Below are 20,515 nucleotides of genomic sequence, written 5' to 3' on the forward strand. Positions count from 1 at the left end.
AGTCGGCGCTGCTCTGCTGCTGCTGCTGCTGCTGCTGCTGCGTCTGCGGGACCGGATCGGCGCTCCCAGTGAGTGCGCGGGGCCGCGGGGTCGCTGTGGGCTTTGCACAGTGCTTGTGGGGTTTTTTTGTGGTTTGTTTGGGTTTTTTTGAAATTTAATTTTATTTGGTTTTTTTTATTACGGTTTTGGGTGGGTTTTTTTGTTCGCTTTCCCTTCCCCCTCCGCGCAGATGCGCCCTTGAGCGAGGCGCGTAGGGCGAGCCCTTTCTTCCCGCGTCCCGCTCCCGAAGGATCGCGCTGCTGCCGCTGCCGCTTGCACCCCGTGTTCAGTTTTCCCTGGTTTCAGTTTGGGCTGTTTTTGGCGGGGAGAGCGGGCAGATAACTCCTTCCAACGCTCCGGCCTTTATCAGCGCTGCGCGGGGAGGAGCCGCGGGGAGGGCCCGCGGGGGGAGCGCGCAGAGCGCCTGCCGGGACCCGAGCGGCCCCTTCCCCCGACAAGCCAGGCGGCATCTCGCTTCTTAGCCTTAGAAAAACCCCGAACCCGAGCGCTGGAGGCGGCTCGGGCACACGCAGGGGCGGATTCCCCTGTCCCAGAGCGGTGTAGCGGCGGCCTGGGCGGGGGAAAGGCTCGGAGGTCGCCTCGGAGCGCCGTGGGCACCACGCGTTCCGCGGTGCCCGCGGTTCGGTATCGCACCCCCCGACCACGGTGGCCCGACCGCATTTTTGTGACAGTCTGAAGGCTGGCGGAGTGGGAGGCTGGTGGTGTGTTTTGAAACGGCCTTTCGCTTTTGTTCAAGGCACCCTAAAGGTATGAAATCGCTCGTTCAGGAGAGCAGGCCTGGCTTATAATTGCAGTTTGGAGATAATTGAGGCCGTCTGCGGCTATGAGCAACAAAGATACTCTGGCCGGATTCGAGTGTATTTGATTTATGGTGCTCATTCTACCTCCCTCCAAAATGAAAGGAAGTAACAATGATTCTGTGGTCTGCTCCTCTGCGGGTTAGGAAATGCTGTGGCTAAAAATCCGAGTAAAACACCTGACCCCGCACGGAAAAGCAGAAGGGTTGGCAGGTCACAGTGGGTGCTCTGAGGAAAGCACATGCAGTGTGCGGTAACCAAGGTCTCTGCAAATACTGAAAGATTTTGTTACCAGGGAAAGGTGCAATAACTTGTAGTTTAGAAAGAGGAAGTATCAAAGAGCAGTCTGACCTTGACTACCTAGTGAAATACTCTAGGGGATTGATGATGGAACAAATATAGAAGGATTGGCATAGTACTGAGCAAAAGGATGACCTTGAGCTAGGATAACAGAAAATAATGTCATTCAGTGATAAAAGTGTGGGATCATGCGCTCCAGGCCAAGCAGCTCTTTCTTATAAGATAAAACTCACTAGTTGGAGGCATCTCAAATAAATACCGTGCAGTGGCTGTTCCCTTGTCCCTCTTGCAAAACTGCATTTTGAGAACCACAGCTGCATTTGTGGGCACAGGATTCTTGATGTCCTTCTGCCAGGCTGCTTCACTGCATCCTACAAATGATTTCTAGTCCTGGCCACCACATTCTCTCGCAGTCTGCTGCAGTTGAAGACTTAAAAACCCTTGGATGAACATGGAGATAAGGAGCTTTGTTGCACAGTTAGAAATGCTAAATGTGTGGGCACTTCTCAAATTGAAAACTGAGAGGTGGATCATTACTGTCAGGGTGTGTGAGAGAAACTTTGAAAAGCAAAACCGTTGCTAAAAATGCTAGGTGTGGGTTCGAAGCTAAATGTTTGACTTTTGGGATAGTTCTCCAGGAAAAAAAGTGGCTGGCAAGGGGGAAGGAGCCAAGAAATGAGGTGCTCTCAACCTTTTTTAGAACGGACTTGGTGCCTTGCAGGCACAACTTGGAACAATCCTTGGCTCTTGGCTTTCCTTAGCAGCATGATACTCATGCTAACCTTTGAAGTGGTTTTTATCTCCAAGGCAGCCAGTGCTGCAGTGTGTAGAATGAAGTGAAATAACTTTTAAGAATATTTTGTGATCTGCAGAAATTAGGTTTATAGAGTTGCCTGTTTGAAAGATTATGCTCTGGAAGTCTAAAATGTTATACTGCGTTCCCAGACTGAGCAAAAATACTGCACAGGGTGTATTACAGATGACAAGTTTTTGGGGCAGACAGCCAGAAGTAGCGTTCTCTTGTCCTTGTGTACCCTTTTATTCTTTTTCAGTAGACTTAAAGGGGAAACAACCTGGCTGTACAGATTTAGACTTGGTGAAATTGTAATTAACATAGAATGTGATTTCTGTGCGTACCACGAGTCTTTCTGGTTGCAAATAAAATGGGTTGAATTGTTCAAAAGGTTAAAGTGTAGTTGTGCAGAGCAATGTTCCCTGGGGATTACCAGAAGTTATTTTCTTTTGGAATCAACAGGAAGATCAAGTTTGAGGTCTTAAATTCCCTTGTAAAATTAAACAAGGTTCTTCTTGTTAGAAGGTCTAAAAAACAGACTTCCTACTCCTCCACCACGTGGAATGGGATGGTTTTCTGAGTACTGCTAAAGCTCTAGGCTAGCCCTTTTCCAGACACTGAGCTGTTACTGGTTAGGTAACCATCACTGTACCTTTAGGAGGCCATGAGCCATACATTTTGGAGTGTTGGCAGTCTATTGTGGCTCAACTACCCAGGTGACAAAACTTAATTAACACTTAAGCTTTGTTGCAAGACCAAGTGCTGATAAACTGTGTTTGGTGTTTAATCTAGATTGATAAGATGCTTTGAATAAATCCTTTCTTCCGGGGGCAAATGTACTACCATCTAATTGTGTTGTTGCTAACTCCTGTCTAGGTTAAATCAAGATGTCTTCAGGAAAGGCTTTCATTGGAAAACCAGCTCCTGACTTTACTGCCACGGCTGTAATGCCAGATGGACAGTTCAAAGACATCAAACTCTCTGACTACAAAGGTAACTTCTCTAATTACACAGGTAGTCTGGCCATTGGAACAACTGGAGGGTATGTGAAGATACATCTTGGTTTGGTTTTGAAATGATAGTGACCACTTGGCAGTGGACTGAAGATCAGAACTTGTGCAGTGGTGGCTGGAGTATGCTTAGAAGGCTGTCAGCAGCCTGACTGAATGTCCCAGCTGTGATAACTGTTACCAGTGAGCACAAAACTCCTCTAAACTGTTATCTTGCATCAGGTTCATTGCCCTGTATCATACTGAGACTGGTGTAACATTTCCAGACTCTGGAATGGCAACATCTTCTGTCTCATCTTTGTCAATGGAAAGTAAATTCTTCATCTAACCAACAGTCCCTTTCTCTAGAGTGATGGCAATATGTTTGCTTTGCCAAAAAAAAAGCTTCACTAAAAACAAAGGGAAAGCCTGAAGTAATCAAGTACTCATGTTGATGGCTTTAGAAATACATTTCTAATGATGCTGCAGGCTGCATGAGGGTGGTGAGTAGGTATAGACCACTCACCTACTCAGTTAAAATGTCTCTTTGGTTGGTAGCCTTTCAGATCTGTGGCATTTTTCTGTTAGGGGTTAGCCATGGGGTCTTCTGGTGTACCATACCTTGAGCTGTACTTGGGCAGGCCTGTGGGAGTAGACCTAGGAGACAAGCATTACCTGTTAAATTTGACAGTCTGGGTTTGGGGCTTCAGTTGGGTAGGGGTTTAAGGTTATTGTTTAGGTTTTTTCCTCTGTTTTGGTGGGGTTTGTTTGTTTTTTCTTAGAAAACTAACAGATTAACTGCTTGTACTGTTTTTCTAGGAAAGTATGTTGTGTTCTTCTTCTACCCCCTGGACTTCACTTTTGTCTGTCCAACTGAAATCATTGCCTACAGTGACAGAGCTGATGAATTCAAGAAAATCAACTGTGAAGTAATTGGAGCTTCTGTTGACTCTCACTTCTGTCACCTTGCCTGGTAAGAATCAGCCTTTTAACCCAAGAGACTGTTCTGCCTGGCCTCAGTTCTTGCAGGATCTGAGTGCTGAGTGTATTCAAAGGCACTTGGTAAGTATTGCTGGTGCCAGGTGCTTCTGAACAGAACTGAGCATACTGGGCATCAGTTCTTCTGTTGCCACATGGCAGGTTGAGTATGATACTGCAGAAAGGAGCAGCTTCTGTTGTACCTTGAGCCCCCATTCTGAGCTGCCCATATTTTTAACATGTAAACTTTTCTTTTAGGATCAACACTCCTAAGAAACAGGGCGGTTTGGGCACTATGAAAATCCCCCTGGTTTCTGACACAAAACGTGCTATTGCCAAAGAGTATGGAGTGCTGAAGGAGGATGAAGGTATTGCATACAGGTAATGTGCCAGAGGTAAACGAGCTGATGAAGTTATGTTGCAATGCATGGACATGTCAGATGAACACAGAGCTCGTGTCCACTTGAATGCCTGCAGCCAGCTAAAGCTATTGGCTGCTCTGGGTGTGAACTCCTGCAGGCTGTAGGACACCCCTGCAAGCTCTGTGGTGCTTAGGCTTTCTGTGCTTTTAAGTTAAATTCTGCTTCCCTTTGACTGCCTGCTGCTCAGTGTAGGAGTCTCATGCAGGTGAGCTGCAAACATTGGTAATGCAAGACCTACAAGTCATGAAAGTGATTACAGGTATTTAGTCTAGTGATCAAAGTACAGATTAATTAAACCCAAGTCTTAGGCTGCTGTTCATAAAAGTTGCCAAGGGAGCTGAACTTCTGCTGCCTCTTAAACTGATGTTGGAGGACTGATGAGCTGTTGCTTGTTGCCTTTTTGAGAACAGTTTGTATAACAATAGTGATTTTTTTTTAATGTGAGAATATCTCTCCTTGAATTTGCTTTTTCCTTGGGTTTCCCTTCCCTTTTTTTTTTTTTCCTACTAGTATCTTCCTTAAATAGGAAGCACTTCTCTCCTGTGTCAGTGCTTTGACTTGCCTCCTGTCCTTCCTAGTTCCTGTTGGACTTCCAGCTGCTACTGTTTCACTGCTGTGCATACAGCAAGGTGCTCGTTTCTAGTAAGAGGTCACAGTAAATGGCACGAATGGTGCAATAATCGAATAGTGAACCCGAGTTTTTGAAACTCAAGCAGCCTTTCAAAAGCTGTGCTTAACTTCAGGGCTGGTTTTTGTTTGTATTTAGGGGTCTGTTCATAATTGATGAGAAGGGGATCTTGAGGCAGATTACGATCAATGATCTTCCTGTTGGCCGTTCTGTTGATGAAACCCTGAGACTTGTCCAGGCCTTCCAGTTTACAGATAAACATGGAGAAGGTAAGAATGTTTTTCAGTTTAATGTTTTCTCTAAAGAACACTATTAACTAGGCAGATTAAATCAAGGGTTACTGAATGGTACCAAGTACATGTATCAATCTGTGCACAGCATATAATTGTGACTGTGGAAATGCAACTGGTTCTGTAAATCTGCTTGTTGAAGGACATCATAATGGTTTGTCTTATTCCAGTTATTTGTCCATTGAGTACTTGCTGGTGTTGAGATTTCACTTAAATCAATTTGGTGATGGATGTTTTGTCCAGCACAAAGAAGTCATCTCTATCAATTAGACACAGAAAATACTTGAGACAGAAGTCTAATAAAAGCCCGTTAGACTGCATAAACTACTTAAACTCACAGAAAGTCTGCTGATCTTTCTGTCAATATATAGTGAGGGTAAAATGGATGAGAGTCTGTCCCCATAATTCAGGAGGAATAAAGTGTCTGATACTGACAGCTTTTTTGCAGGAGTGAAAGAAAAAAAAGGCACTGCAGACAAAAAGTTAGAACTGAGTTATAGAAACTCAAAATTGCTACACAGGTGTTAGTAGTCTTCAGTTGTCAGTAACTAGTGACATGTATTGCTGCTGGTCACGCTTAACGTGCTTCAGAAGTGGTAAATCAGTGGCAGGTTTTATTTATTTAATTATTATTTATTAAAATTAGCTGCTCTGGTGACTGGCATATAAATATGTCGTGTGAGGAGACGTCCCAAACATGTGGTGATTGAGCGGTCACATATCATGGAAATGAAGCCTTACTGTGCCTTTGAGTAGTCAAAACCTGGCAAAAGGTTTTCCTTTAGGACTTTAGGACTGCAGTCACATCTAAATTAGGACAGACCAGAGTAAGATGTGTAGCAACACTCAGAAGCTGAGCATGCTGTGGCTAAAATTTCCAGTCCGGAGTGGAGCAAGCATCCAGCATTCCACGGCAGTAAATAAGGAACACTGTTCAAAAATGCTGCTCAGGGAGATGCTGGGAGTTTGAGACCATGCAACCTCTGCATCTTGGTGGCTTTTTGATAGCCATGTAGGGGGATCAGTGACAGTTGAACACTTTCTTCCCCTGCCTCATTCAACTGGAGAGCTGGACCTGGGTGGATTAAAGATAAGGGGAACACAGGCTTGGCTGGATCCAAGGAGATAAGTGTAGTGTGGTGTTAGAGCCTGTCTGACCTGGGCTGCTACAGTTGGCGTCAAACCAACTTGCTTTTCTGTCAAACTTCCCAGAAGCTTTAAGTGGGGCTGGGAGAGGTGCTGTGTAAAGGACTCCCTGTTGCCTGGGCAGCCACCTGGTTCCTTGGGTGTTACTACCCAGTAAACAAATAGAAACAAGCAAAACAGAGCATAATGTGACACTGAATGCACTGTCTGTATATTGCAAAGATCTGTACGTGTTCTGAGTTGCTACTTTGCTTTAATGTTGTGTAAAACATGTTCTGCAGGAGCAGCTGGTAAGACTTAAACATTCTTATCATTTCAGTGTGCCCAGCTGGCTGGAAGCCTGGGAGTGACACAATCAAACCTGATGTTCAGAAAAGCAAAGAGTATTTCGCCAAGCAGAAATAAACATTCAGCCTGAGTGGAAACTAGTATGCCTTACATAAAGAGCAAGTATCAGTTACTGAACTTTGATTAAGTCATTGCATCTGAGTCAAGGGATCATGTTATAGTTATAAGCAGTAACTTTTTTACTTGAAGGAAAGTTTGTCCTGTTGACAGTACCTTCATAGCAAATCCTAACCATCAGCATCTGTACATCAAGCCCTGTTGACCTTAGTGACAATGCTGTGTCTGTGGTTAGCCATGTGTTACATAGAGCAGTGGTATCCTTTTGTAACTCTATTAAACTTGTGAAAAGAGCACACTGTCTACTGTTCTTGTATGTGGTCACCAGGAGACCTGGGAGCAGTGCAGGCTGCACTTCAGAAAGCTTTCTGTAGACATCTTGAGTCCTAAAGGCCTTTTACTACAGGTCCATTAGAATGGAGAGAAAAAGACTTGGTTTTCATGTTGAGGTAATAAAGTACTCCTCACATTCTGCATGACTTGGCTGCTAGGTGGAGGATCAGGCTGTTGGGCTTAAGCTCTGGGCACTGAGCTTGGAGCATGTGACTGACAAAGGTGGGGCATCTCCTCGTGCATCGTGTCAACTTAGTCATGCTGGCACCCACTTTAGTTAAAACTGACTTTTCGTGTCATTCCTGGGAATCTAACATTGAGTTTGAATGCTGTCTCTTTGGGAGTGGAATACTGGGATTTCTGGGAAGCAAACTTCCTTGGATATACAACATTCATCCACAGTCTTTCCCACTACATGTCATGGGGGTGCTGATATGCCAGTTATCCATTAGCTTGTAGTCATATGATTTAGATCAAAAGGGTGGCATTATAAAATCTGGTACTCAGGTATGCTCAGCCTTGTCTTTAATCTTTGTATTTCAAGTGATTATGTAAAACTCAGAGCACATGACTGGCCTTAAGTTACACCAAGGCTGTTACTGCTGTGTAGCTTCATAGTTCAGGGTGGCTCGTGATGGGGCTGAACTTCAAAGCTGAGGACTTGGGTAACGAGTTCTTGCCTAACAGTGTAAGGGAGTTAGAGCCCTGTGATCTTCATGTACCTGTAAAGATTAAACTCTTACCAGACCTTGTAACCATCTTCAGCTCAAGTCAGGAACAAGTTCTGCCCTGTTTCCAGTCGGCAACACCAAAGGTGAGACCCAGGGCTGTTTATGTCACTCAAAAGTGAAAGTTGTATGCCTTGAGTAGTAAACTTGTTTTGTACAGCTGCAAAAAGTATGTGGCAGAAGCCTTGGTGCTAAATACTTCAGTATCTACTGAAGTAGCTAATCTCCATGAAGATATGTGAAAGTAATGTTTAGCTGGATCACTTCTGCTTAATTTTTAAAAAAAATCCAAAGTCTCAAGATCACAAATGAGGCCAGCTTCCCAGGAAGGCATTGATAAGTAACAGGAGCATTTATATGGTTCAAAGTAAAATGAATATAAATGAGCATGGCTGAGTAAGAAGTTACCAAACTTTCTTTTCTAGCAAGTGAAGAGGAGCAAAGTTAGGGCTAAGCTAATGTAAAACTTACTCTAGTTGTTATATTAGCCTTGAAATGTAAGATTGAAACAGTTAGAGCAGTTACTTGGAGGGCACTGTGTCCCCAGGTTCCACATCTACATAGGTTTTTTAATATTTCCTGGATAATAATTGCACCACTTCCCTGGGCAGCCCAACCACCCTCCCAGTGAAGAAATTTTTGCTAGTATCTATTCCAAACCCACCCTGGTGCAAATTGAGGCTGTTTCCTCTTGTCTCATTGCTCATCAGTTGGGAGAAGAGACCAAACCCACCTCACTACACCCCCCTTTCAGGCAGCTGTACAGAGTGATCTTGCAGCTACTCGGTCACCTACCCCTGGACATAGAGGATGAAGGGGGTCCTCTGATGTTCTGCTCCTGAACCTCTCTCCAAAAAGGGGATCTTTCTGTGCCCATCCCAGGCCCTGGGAGGAAGGTGAGGGTCTGAGTGTGGTTCCAACCCCAGCAGCTGCTGTGTCCTGCTCTGGCTGCTGTCAGGAGAGGTCAGAGCTGCCCTGCAGCACATCTGGGCATAGGAGTGTCCTGTACAAACATCCCTTGTGTCCATTTCTTCATCCCACTCTGGAGTGAGGAGTTTCCTTCATGTGCTGTAATTTCCTGTGTGTCCTGCCCACCTTGAGCTCGCCCAAACTGTACCTGCTTAAGCATCACAGTCACAGGTGAGTGATGATATTGTGGAAAGAAAACAGCCGAGAAACAAAATCCCTGTGGATTAGGAACTGTATTACATGCATGCATTGAATGATTGACAGTGTGAATCAATGCAATTAAACTTCTTTAATTCTTCAGCCACGTGAGTCATTCCCAGGAAGGTTTGCTGTCATTTTAATGTTTGCATTACTTACCTTTCTAAGAGCATAACACAAAAAAGGGGTAACAAATCTTGTTCAAAGCAAGAAGAGTCTTAAGTTTATTTCTTTGTTTAAGCTCTCTATTGATTCAGATGTAGCTTGGAATCTCCAGTAAGTGTTCTGGGGCTTATACCCTACCCCTTGCCTCATAACATCTTAGACTGGAGTAACTTTTATGATATTCAAATAACTATAAATTATTTATTTATTTGTTATTTTAATTGTTTATTGAGGTGGTTTGTTGTTTTTTTTTTTTTTTTTCCATGTACCAAGATGCAGATTGCATTTTCATTACAATTATGAACTGCTTTTGCTTTCACAATCAACAGGTGCCATATTTCCCAGTGAGGTAAAAACTTCACTCAAGCAGTGCTTGAGTTTGACAGGATGGGTAGCTGCCCACTGGGATTTCCCCTGAAGATGTAAATCAGAAAGGATAGATGTGATATTTGCTGCTTTTATTATTTTTTTTTCCTTCTTTTTTTTTTTAGTATGTGAGTGACTGCACATCTGTTTTCCTAGTTTGGGTGCTTGTTATAAATATAACGTTTATTTATTTATTTATTTAGAATAGTCAGGTGAATGGAAACTGAAATACATCTTACTGTGTCTCTATCCTAGATCTCTTAATTTGTAGCTGATTGCTGTGATTCCTGGGGATTTATGTAACCATTCCTCAGCTGGACAGGGGAAAGAAAATAGAGTGGAAGGTTCATGGGTCAAGGTAAGGACAGGGAGAGATCACTCAGCAGTTACTGTGTCAGGCAAAACAGGCTTGGGAAATTGGCTTAATTTATTACCACTCAAATCAGCGTACGATAATGAGAACTAATGAGGCTGCAGGGGAATCTGCTCTGGAGCACCTCCTCCCCCTCTGTCACTGACCTTGGTGTCTGCACAGCTGTTTCTCTCACGTTCTCCTACTCCTCTCTCCAGCTGCAGGCTGTTGCACAATTGTCCCCCTGCTCTTAGCTCTGTTATCCCAAGGATGGCTGGCATTGGCTCTGCTGGAAACACTGGAAGCTTCGAGGAGCTGCTCACAGGAGCCACCCCTGTTGATGCCTTGAGAAGGCTCACCTGGAACAGAGACTAGACAGAGTTAAAGAATAAAGTAGGGATTTATTAAAAGCCCTTTAAGGATCCACCTTGGGCAGTACAAGAGCCTGGCCAGGGCTACACCCAAGATGGACCCAAAATGGATGACCAGTCACAAGGTTTCACACTTTTAAAAGTTTTGGTCCATTTGCATATTGGGGTTAATTGTCCAACTACAGCTTCAGGTTATGAAGTTCCATCCTCTCTGATTGCTCTCTTACGCTTTTTGGGCCTGGAACTTGTAACGGTTGTCCTTGGTTCTCAAGCTGGAAAAGGATTGTTTAGTCTACTTACCTTGTGAAGAGAACTGACTAACACTTAATATGATGCTTGGAGCTACACACCTAGGCAGCACAGAATCTGAAAAATAAGAAAGCTAAAACTAAAGGTATTACTGTCTCACCCCTGCTAGCTACATGAACCCAATATACACACATTGTGTTTTCTCGTATTATCTAGAGTTAAAAAAAATATTTCTTCATGTTTATGACAGACATTTGTAATTAAGTTTTCAGATAATAACATTTGTGTAGGAGCAACAGGGTTTTTTTGGTATGTATAATACAAAGATGTGCATCAGAAAAAACTTACATATTAGATCTTTGTCTTGGCATACATGGAATGTGACGTTCGATATTCAACATACAGAACCTAACCTTTACTAGATTTTATACTTCTATGAGTTTGTTATTCAAAATTAACAATTGCAGATTTATATTTAGACACTTAGAAGAAAAAAATTCCCTCAATGTTTAAAGAATTATCACTTTGTAACAAAGCCAGTTTCTCAGTAGGTTTGAAAAACAGTATAAAAAGTTACTAACATTTAAAAGTACTATTTTCTTAACAAGTACTCCAGCCTTTTTATCAGGCCTTTGTTGTTATTGGATTGTCCAACAAATCAATGCAGTTCAAAGAACAAAAGCAAGCATTTTATATCTCACAGGTATTGCAAAATGATGCCCTTTGGTTAGGAAAGTATGTTTGCAAAAGCCCCATGAAGGCTGCTTTTAGTAATGTTACGCATCAAAAGAGGAGTTATGTAAGAATTGTTTAAATGCTCAGGTTTATTGTATTAATAGTCTGAAATTTTCAGTGGGTCTGGTGTTCAGTATTATATTGCATGACAGTCTGCAGAAGTATATTCTGATGTATATTGCTACAGAGATAGAGGACTTAAACCAGAAATGTCTTGGTTCCAATTTGCAAAGGGTGAAATGAGGAAAATGCAGAGTAGTGGAATGCAGCATGCTCACTTGGACAAATAATTCAGAAGGTGTGTCCTTTTTTTAAAATGCAATTTAATTGTACATACAAAAAGAACACTGAACTAGGAAATCAAAGAAACTGGTTTTGGTCGTGAATATGGTAGCTCTATTTTTAATCATTGGAAAATAAAAACAGGACTTTGCCTTTAATGTACAGTCAAACAACTCAGCAGCACCAGCGGCTCCGTGCTGCACACCCCTGGGTGGCTGCAGGAGGACGGGCTGTGAGTTGTTTGCAGTGCTCCTGAACAAGAGCTGTGCCTGTGGGAAGAAATTCTCACCACACCTAGTGATGAAAGGTTTGGACTTCAATGTGAAATTTGGCTCTTTCACCTGAAACTTGAATCACTGTACATATTATGGGGACACGTGTCCGAATATAAAATGTTTCTGTGCAAGAAACCATTTGAGCACGGATATGTGACTAAATATATATGAAGTCATTAAGGTTGCACTGTCCTCTGACACCAGGTCCAGTAGGTTTATGTTCCATATTCCACACCAACAGATTTTTGAAGTATCTGCACTGATGAATGAAACCAATATCCTTTGTCTAGAAAGGAAAAAAAGGCTTTAATCTACACTTAATAAAACATGCTAGCCTAAAATTGATGTATTTCATCAAATTCGCTTTTCACAACAATAAGGAAGGTTTTTACATTTTGGAAGACTGAAGCAACAGTGAATGATCCAGGAAGATTAGACTGAACAATACTGGAAAAATGGTTATGACATGAAATTAAAATCTAAGACTAATTCTTTTAAAAGGAATAAGGGGGTTTATACATTCACAGAAAAAGCAATGAGTCTGCATTTCATTTAAGAATTAAAGAATTAAATTTAAGAAACACAGGAAAACTCCACTCCCTCCACTCCTTCTGTAATCCACTTAAAGGAATTTTCCTGTTCCATGATTTGTTCTACATGAGGAAAAAAACTGCAAGCAACTTAGTGTAAATGTGTTTACACTAAAGAAAGCATATGCAGTTATTAAAAGTAAAATTTCTTTCTCACTGAGTTATGTACAAACATCAACAAAGATAATATGAGAATTATTGATGTAATATTAATGAATGATAGTAACCATTTCAAATATTTGTATGCAAATATAATCACATTTTGCAGATTTTGGTATATTACTGGAGAGATTTTAAACATTCCACTAACATATCTTACTGCTCATTTTATGACAAAATATTTAATTCTTTCAAGTTTCCCACCATGTTTCCTAAGGAATGTTAACATCTTTTTCAGTCACAGAGGGGAAAAGAAAACCCCATTTTGTGTTCCTTGGTGCTGTTTCCTCCTTGAAAACCTAGAAAGGGAAGTGCTCTGTTCTGTTTTCTGAGGAAAACGAGATGGATGATCTGTCACAGGATATCTGATAGCACAGGAAGCCAAGGTAACGGCAAAAACCCTCTCATGAATACATTTGTCTATTTTGGTAGATGAATCTGTGAAAGTTCAGGTTGCAAAGGTGCAGCTGCTTCTCTGCTGCAGTGAGCAGCAAAACCACTTCCCTCGGAGGAAGGGTTTTGAACTGCTGCTGCTTAAGTCAGTATTCAAAGCTAATTTATTCAATAAACTTTTTGCATGAGGCTTAACAAAGTGCTGATAACCACACTGGCACTGATCAGGAGCTGCCACTATCTTGTTTTCCGAAATACAAGCAGTCTTAACTCAGGGGGTTTTTGATTCAATATCAATGCAAGTCAATGAGAATTTTCAGAAATATAACCCATGTCAAATAGTGACTGCACTAACAATAATTTTGGTCACAAATGAATAAAAGACCATGAATATTATACTGAATGAGTAAAATTATGCTTCTGATCCAGAGGAGGGCAATCTAGCCCTAAAAAACCCGAAACAAAAACATAGCAAAAACCCCAACCCAAACCAGACTTTAAAACCCCCATCGAAACAACAAACCAGAAGAGTTCCCTGCTCTCCTAAGGCTGGCTGGTTTTGTCTGACACACCAGCACTGATTTATACAGCAAAACATCTTTAGTTTTCCATAGTTTGGAGGAAAACAGCATTGTTACAAGCCACTCTTTTTATGGGAGAAGGAAATAAGTATCAGGAATTAAGTTTGCCACACTCTTCTTCATACCACAAAGAAACTTTAGTGCTTATTGGACCACTGATCCAAACTGATACTAAAAACCCCAAATAAAGTTTTCTGAGGTGTTTTTCTCTTTCTGAGCAACAACCCTGATGGCTGCTGGTCACCAGGTTAGACTGTGCTTTGTATTTAATTGGTATTGTCTATCAAATCTTTAATTGTTATTAAAATCTCAGTTATTTTTAGGTCAATGAAGTAAAAATAGGGAAAACATAAGGATAGTGAGAATGGTAAATGCATGAAACTATTACAAATTTGTTAATTCTCCATAAGCTATTTTATTAGCTTGAAATACACTGAATACCTTGTTGCTAAAACTGAACTGAAATTCAATTCGCTTTTAATTTCTTTTATTTTTCCTGTTCAGCTCTTGAATACTCACCCTACTGGTTATACTGAGGAAAAGTCTTTAATAAGTGTTTAAAAACTAGGATTTAGAGAAAAACTTGTCTAAAAATGTGAAATGTGATACTTGAACTAGTAAATCTATCCAGGTATTTGCAATTACTTGCTTGACATTTGCAAGGGCTGAAACTAAGAATGCCTTCACAATGCCTCAGGATCCAAGGATGATCCATTCCTCACCGTGTCTGGTCTTGTCCCAAGAGATGAGATAAGTCAAACAGGTTTTCAGACTTCAATTTTATAAGACAAAGGCCCTTATACTCCAAGCAGCAAGGGGAGAAAACTACTCACTGCAGCTGTGGATCCCAGTGACCTGGCTAAGAGAAAGAAAGCAATGCCCAATCCAAGTCACTACAAAATCACTGTAGTAGGAATGGTTATTGCTAAATATTTGTACTCTGTTCTGCCTGACACAACTGTATTCCCAGAAGCACGAGGAACACAGATCTGTGACTCAGTCTTCACTAATAGGCTTTAGCCAGTAAAATCTCCAGTACTTACAGGTCTTCCTTTAATGCTGCTGGGGGAAAGTCCCTCAGTTATGTCTCACTGGACATCTGGAACTTTTGTTACTGTTAAGAACAGAGGAAGAAATGAAAAGTGCACTGTCATGGTGCTTGCTGTTAATGCTCTTGCTGAAATGACCTGGGAAAGATAAACCTTTATTGGACTTACTTGTAATGTGCTGTAGGTTTTATTTTTTATATCCCAGTGGGCCTGTGATAATAGTTTACCAACTTCTGCTACGATACCCAATTTTTTCCTTAGTTTTCAGACACTGGACTGTGTGTGTCTTAGTTAGCTCACTCTTTTCAGGATATTAAAAACACCATGATTGATTCTTACCTGAACATCTTGAGTTCTCCACAAGTTAAGAACTGCATTGTTTAAATAAAAATACTCAGTACTGAGGTTTACTTACAACTTTGTATATTTTATTAACCAAAATACCATTTGAAGAGAAATAAATTACAGAAATTGAAATGCAAAGGCCATGGTAATCTGTTTAATAAATTAAGACAAAATATTAAATATCTGTAAGAAATCAATACCAAAAAATCAAAATATTTTACTTTAAATTGTAATGTAAAAAGATATATTTGATTCAGGTCTATATTTATCCTTCTAAGAGAATCAGTATTTTGTCTTTGCTACTATTATGAGTCATTAGCTCAAGCCCCTGTTAAATTACAGTTCAGTTGGAAAGTTCTGAAACATCAAACAAATATGAACCAGAAGTAATTCTGTAACAAAAGAACAGATTTCAAACATATTTCATTCTTTACCTTCAATTAAACATTACAATACCTCTATCACATTCTAAGTCAGGTGTCTGCCTTAGTCAGGGATGAACAAAGCATGGAAAGCAGCAAAGACTTTTTTTGTAACAGCAAACGCAGGGAACAAACCCAGTGATCACACACTCACTACTCTGTTTACAAGGAAGCAAACTTGTTATCTTGAATTTGGATTACAATGAGATAGTGTACAGACTATGAGCAACTGTAGCAAGCAGTGAACAATGGTGAGGGCAACCTTCCTGGTGGAGTCTCCAAAAGGTCTGAAGAATCCCAACATAAAAAGAAAGGGCTCAGTTCTGCAAAGTGAGTGTTTCTTCATCATCGCGTTGATCCCATCAAAAGGAAAAAAGTGCCTGTCCATTTGCAGCGTTGCACTACAGTCTAGTAAAACAACTCCCACAAATATTATTTTAATGTATTATATTATTTTAATGAGATCTGAGCCGCAAATTGCTCAAAGATAAATTAATTCCTGATTTCCAGGTGCATTGTAGTCTCTGAACAAATATAACAGGACAAAGTAACGTAAAAAATGTTACGTTTCTGTCTGAACATGTTTTATCCAGCAATATAAGTAATGTGAATATCATTAATATTTTTCTTTCTTCTGTGCTTGTTTGCCTGTGCACGTGACAAGGCTTTGTGCCATGGCTTTTACGTGTGTGCAGGTTTACACTCTGCCCCACACAGAAGGCACACCAGGAAACTGTGGCAATAACTGTGGGGGGTGTGCTGGCACTGAAAAATACTTCTAACGCAAATGCGGTCTGCCTTAGAAAAGGCCATGAGAATTGTCTTTTTCTGTCAGTTATTATATTAACGTGTAAAACCTCCACTCATCTGGACATTACTCAGCATCTTTCCAAGCATGCCAGTCAGCTGCTCTATAAATGGATAAATGCTTCAATGTGACCTAGGCAAGACTGAAAAGACTGGACATCTGTTCCCTAGAGAGAGTCATGACACAGGATACCAAAATGTTGGCTACATCCAAAAAAGTACCTGCCCCAAGTTTAGACAAAATCAAACTAAGTAGTACAATGATTTTTTTTTTTTTTTAAAAACACTTCCAAAGAATAAAACCAGAACATTCGGAAAGAAAATTCTTGAGAACAAAAGTGATTTCTGTAATGAGCAGCACGAATTTTAAAGTTGCCAGGATGTCTAAACTACTCCCAACCAAAAGCTAATTGGCATCTTACTGGACTCCCCAAAGGACACCCCAGCTCAGCAGCAGCACAGAACAGAGGGCTCCCACCTCCCCCAGACCGCGGAGCAGTGCCCCTCTCTCTGGATGTTCTCATTGAGGCTGCTCGGATTTGCCATCTCTGTGACAGCATAACCATCCTCCTCCTCCTCCTCGGCCCCGGGAAAAAGCCGGGGCTCTTGAGTTACCCTTTGCTGCCCTCTGCCCTCCACGGAGCCGGTTTCTCAGTGAAATGCGATTCTCTGGGCTTCCTGTGGGAGCCCCAGCAGCCGGAATCTCTCGGCTGGAGGAGTGGCAAAATAGGCTTTTTGCTCCTCCGAGTACCTTTCCTTCACTTCGATGATGTCCCTGTAGCGGCCGTCCTGCCAGTGGAAATTGAACTGCTCCAGCAGCTCAATCCTTTTCTCCTCTGTGCTCACACAGTCAACAGGGGCGGGCTGTTCCAGGAACGGCACCTGAATGTCTGGGAAGAGCAGGAGAGCCCGGATAGCAAACCAGCCGCCGTACTTGGGATGGATACAAACGCCAAAGACCTTCTGGAAGGAAAAAAAAAAATATCTATGCTGCCTCACGTTGTGTCTAATCAAGGTTACAGTTCAAAGCATCAGATGCTTCTCACTCTCCCAACCTTCTCTTGGAGTGCTGTACAGAGCAGAAGGGAAAACTTTCCTGAACTTGTGGCTCGAAGCACTGCATTTCACTCTCATTTTCCTGTGCCCACACACTCCTCCCTGGAATGTGGGGAGAGGCTCCTTTCTGAAAATCTATTACAGAAATTAACCACAAAGCATTTTCCCCCAGTTTGTAATACTCTAAGCAACAGGTTTTCCTTCACACTTCCATTAATTCTTCTAAGTAAGATTAACAGATCAAGATACCTCTCTCTATGCACATCTCCTTACTTCCTTGAAGAATCTTGGAAGCTTCCAATTCCCACCTGAAACACTTTATGAACCTCTGGACTTTGTAGTTTCCTGCAAGATGAACTAATCACTAGTGAGCAAACAATCACTGTACAATTTATTGATTGCAGTTCAGTGGTTCTTCCCAGAATGTTTCTGCCTCACCTTTTTCCCCCAAGGATCAAGCTTCACATCCTTCCTTTGGTAATAATATGCGGCTCCAGCAACGTGGGCAGCTGTCTGTGCCAGGAACTTGGGCTTTCGGCTCGGCAGCATCTCGTAATCAAACATGACATCCACCCTCTGGTCAGGGAATTTCTGCAAAATTTTGAAAATATCAGCTCAGGCTCATGGAAAAAGCTCTGCCACTCCAGAACTGCAGGCACATGTGAAGCCTGCAGACTCCCACATCCTGCTGCTGAATTCTGTCAGCAGGTTTGAGGCTGTGGGCTCAGCCTGTGCCTGTAGAGCTCCCCCACAGCTGCACGGTGTAATCCAGAGGCAGAACATGCAAGTAAAGCAGCCAAAGCCTGCTGATGCTCCCATCTTCATGAATAATGAAGATCCTTCCAAAGAGCAGGGCTTTGTCTGCTGCTCAACCCACCTGGTTATGTGCCACAGCACTAAATGGAATCGCTATTTCAGCTTCTTACCTCCTTCACACGTGATAAATGATGGGAAATACACTGATCCACAGGATCCCTGATTATTTTTAATCGTTCTTTGCTCACAAAAGGCTTAAGGGCTTTGTCAAACATCGAAGGCGTGCTGAGGACCACGAAGGCCAGTGTGTCATCTGGGTAGGGGAGGTGGAAGGCTGGCTGGAGAACAGCATTGTACCACCCAACCTTCGGCAAAGAAACACAAATTTCCATTAGAACACAGGCACCACTCTAGTGGACATGCAGGAATGTAAAAAAGTGGAAATAACTGTAGCCCCCCTCATTTGCAACCCAGATGAGCAGCCTGCCCAGGGCCTCCCTTTCAAACCAAGTTGTTTTGCACACCAGGATTCAGGTTTGGGGAAGCTGTGCTGTGAGCTGGGAGATAAGAATCACACACAGCATTCAGCCTGCCCTTTATCCAGCTCTGCTCAGAAACCTAGAGGGAAGTATGAGCAATCAGTCTTGCCAATGCAAATCAGATGGTTCGGTTCAGATAAAGCTTTTACAGGTTTGTTTGGATTTTTTTTTCCTTATCTCGGGCCAGAAAGAAACTAGTGCTTCTGTTTTGTGTGACAAGGTGCATGTTTTACTTCTGCAGGAAACACTTGTGTGGGATGAAGGATGTCAAGCTCTTGGCAGTGCTAAAACCCCCCAAAAAGGTTACCCAGTAGTGTGTGGATTATGACACAGCCACACTTGGATATTCGATTCCAGGGCTGGACATGTTATAACACAGTCCAGAAATGAGAGATCAAGCCAGGGCAGCAGGAGGCATGGCCAGGAGGACAGGGCTCAGACCTGCAACAGTCCAAACCCCCTGCACCCCACTCCTAATGCCCTGCACAGTAACATCAGTCTTTTCATAGGTTATGACAACTCCCTCTCTCCTGGGGTGCCACAAAGGGCAGGTCTAACAGTCAGAGTGATGCTGAGTCTCAGACATTAAGTCTGAAAATGAAACATAGTAGTTATTTTAAATAATCAGTGAAATGACTCTGACAATGACTCTGCAGCTGGCACTGGCAGCCAGAATGCCCATCTGGAAACACAGAACAAAAACTAGATTCACTATAAAGTTTACATTCTTATATGAACCTCTAAGTTTTATCAGTTTTGTGGCTCTCAGGGTGCTGAATTGGGATGTTACAAGGAATTAGAGAGATCTAATCTAAGCCTTGCTGGTTTCCCAGTGAACATCAAGTCAGTGCACCAGGGGTGGTTGCGTCAATGAAATCTGGAGAGAGCTACAGGGCTAAAAGGTTCCCCTTCTGCTAGCTACAGTCTTTCTTCTGGATTCAACCCCAAATTCTGCTGGTGTGCTTTAGCCAAGCATTAAGTTTTCCTAATTCTGGAGGCATGTCTCTCATTACTTCTCTCATCACCTCGCTGCCTTGTACTTTTATGCAAACAAGATCACAGCAGGAAATAAAAATATTTCAGGTGACAGATAGAACACTCCCCGAGGGAAAGGCACGTTTATTGCAGATTGATTTGTATTCGATGTTGCAGATTGATTTACTGCAGATTGCCCTGTGGTGGGCAGGGAAGGAGCCCCTGCCTTTACAGCTGAACAGGGGACAGTGGCAGAGGCTGCCGGGGAGAACGGGCAGAAGAGCGGTCAGAGGCCATTTAGGAGCGGATGAGGGGGTCAGCACTTCCACAGACAGGTGCTCCCACACTTAGATTAAAATTTAAGCTTGCCTAGCGGACTTTGCCGTCTGCTGGGGCAGATGTGTCATTACTCCCCGACCCCGCCGGCCAGGGGCCCGCACCAAGGGCCGGAGCAGCTGCTGCCGCTGGGGTCACCTTGCCCCGCGCTCCCGGGCGGGCCGGCCGGACCCCGCGCTGCGCATCGACCCGCGCCGGCCGCAGCGGCTCCGCGGGGGCGTTCCCGGCCCCGCTCGGCCGAGGAGCTCCCCGGAGCACCGACCCCCGGCGACCCCGGGCATCCCCCGTCCCCTGCGCAGCCCCGGGACCCCCTCCCCGCCCCGCGCCCCCTCAGCTCCCTCAGCAGCGGGGGCAGTGACGTCGCTCCGATGACGCCACGATGACGTCATTACCTTGAGGGCGTGCACCTCGAGGCCGAGCGGACCCAGCGTGCCGCGGAGCCGCTCCGCCACGCGCCGCTCCATGGCGGCAGCGGCGGCGCGCGGGGCACCACGGGAACGGTAGTTCCGGCCCCCCGGGACCCCCCGCGCGCGTCCCAGCGTCTCCTAGGAGACGGCGCGCCGCGCAAAGCATCCCGGGAGTCGTAGTGCGCGATGCCATCCGCTCCGCGCTGGCTCCCCCGGGGGGACTCCATGTCCCAGCATGCTCAGCCGGCCCAGTCCAGCTGGGGTCTCCT

General features: G+C 43.4%; 2 protein-coding genes across 2 annotated transcripts; one reads left to right on the plus strand and one right to left on the minus strand.

The window, feature by feature from the left end:
- On the plus strand, window positions 1-7,104 carry PRDX1 (peroxiredoxin 1). The gene is made up of 6 exons (XM_040072617.1): window positions 1-68; window positions 2,827-2,943; window positions 3,759-3,912; window positions 4,176-4,298; window positions 5,106-5,236; window positions 6,723-7,104. The coding sequence occupies exons 2-6, from the start codon at window positions 2,838-2,840 to the stop codon at window positions 6,806-6,808; spliced, it is 600 nt and encodes a 199-aa protein (XP_039928551.1). The 5' UTR covers window positions 1-68; window positions 2,827-2,837; the 3' UTR covers window positions 6,809-7,104.
- A 7,950-nt stretch (window positions 7,105-15,054) lies between these two features.
- MMACHC (metabolism of cobalamin associated C) lies at window positions 15,055-20,309 on the minus strand. Its single transcript, XM_040073592.2, has 4 exons — window positions 20,232-20,309; window positions 18,160-18,354; window positions 17,672-17,824; window positions 15,055-17,140 (listed from the first exon to the last, which is right to left on the minus strand). The coding sequence occupies exons 1-4, from the start codon at window positions 20,301-20,303 to the stop codon at window positions 16,829-16,831; spliced, it is 732 nt and encodes a 243-aa protein (XP_039929526.1). The 5' UTR covers window positions 20,304-20,309; the 3' UTR covers window positions 15,055-16,828.
- Between the last annotated feature and the right edge of the window lie 206 nt (window positions 20,310-20,515).

The sequence above is a fragment of the Hirundo rustica genome, chromosome 9 (genome assembly GCF_015227805.2).
Source record: "Hirundo rustica isolate bHirRus1 chromosome 9, bHirRus1.pri.v3, whole genome shotgun sequence".
Classification (NCBI taxonomy): Eukaryota; Metazoa; Chordata; class Aves; order Passeriformes; family Hirundinidae; genus Hirundo; species Hirundo rustica.

Excerpts from the sequence above, each read along its gene's own strand:
- MMACHC (XM_040073592.2), bottom strand. The coding sequence starts at position 20,303 with ATGGAGCGGCGCGTGGCGGAGCGGCTCCGCGGCACGCTGGGTCCGCTC. Across the intron at positions 18,355-20,231 it reads TCGAGGTGCACGCCCTCAAG|GTTGGGTGGTACAATGCTGT; the intron begins GTAATGACGTCA and ends TCTTTGCCGAAG. Across the intron at positions 17,825-18,159 it reads ATTTATCACGTGTGAAGGAG|AAATTCCCTGACCAGAGGGT; the intron begins GTAAGAAGCTGA and ends AAAATTTTGCAG.
- PRDX1 (XM_040072617.1), top strand. The coding sequence starts at position 2,838 with ATGTCTTCAGGAAAGGCTTTCATTGGAAAACCAGCTCCTGACTTTACT. Across the intron at positions 3,913-4,175 it reads CACTTCTGTCACCTTGCCTG|GATCAACACTCCTAAGAAAC; the intron begins GTAAGAATCAGC and ends CTTTTCTTTTAG. Across the intron at positions 4,299-5,105 it reads GATGAAGGTATTGCATACAG|GGGTCTGTTCATAATTGATG; the intron begins GTAATGTGCCAG and ends GTTTGTATTTAG.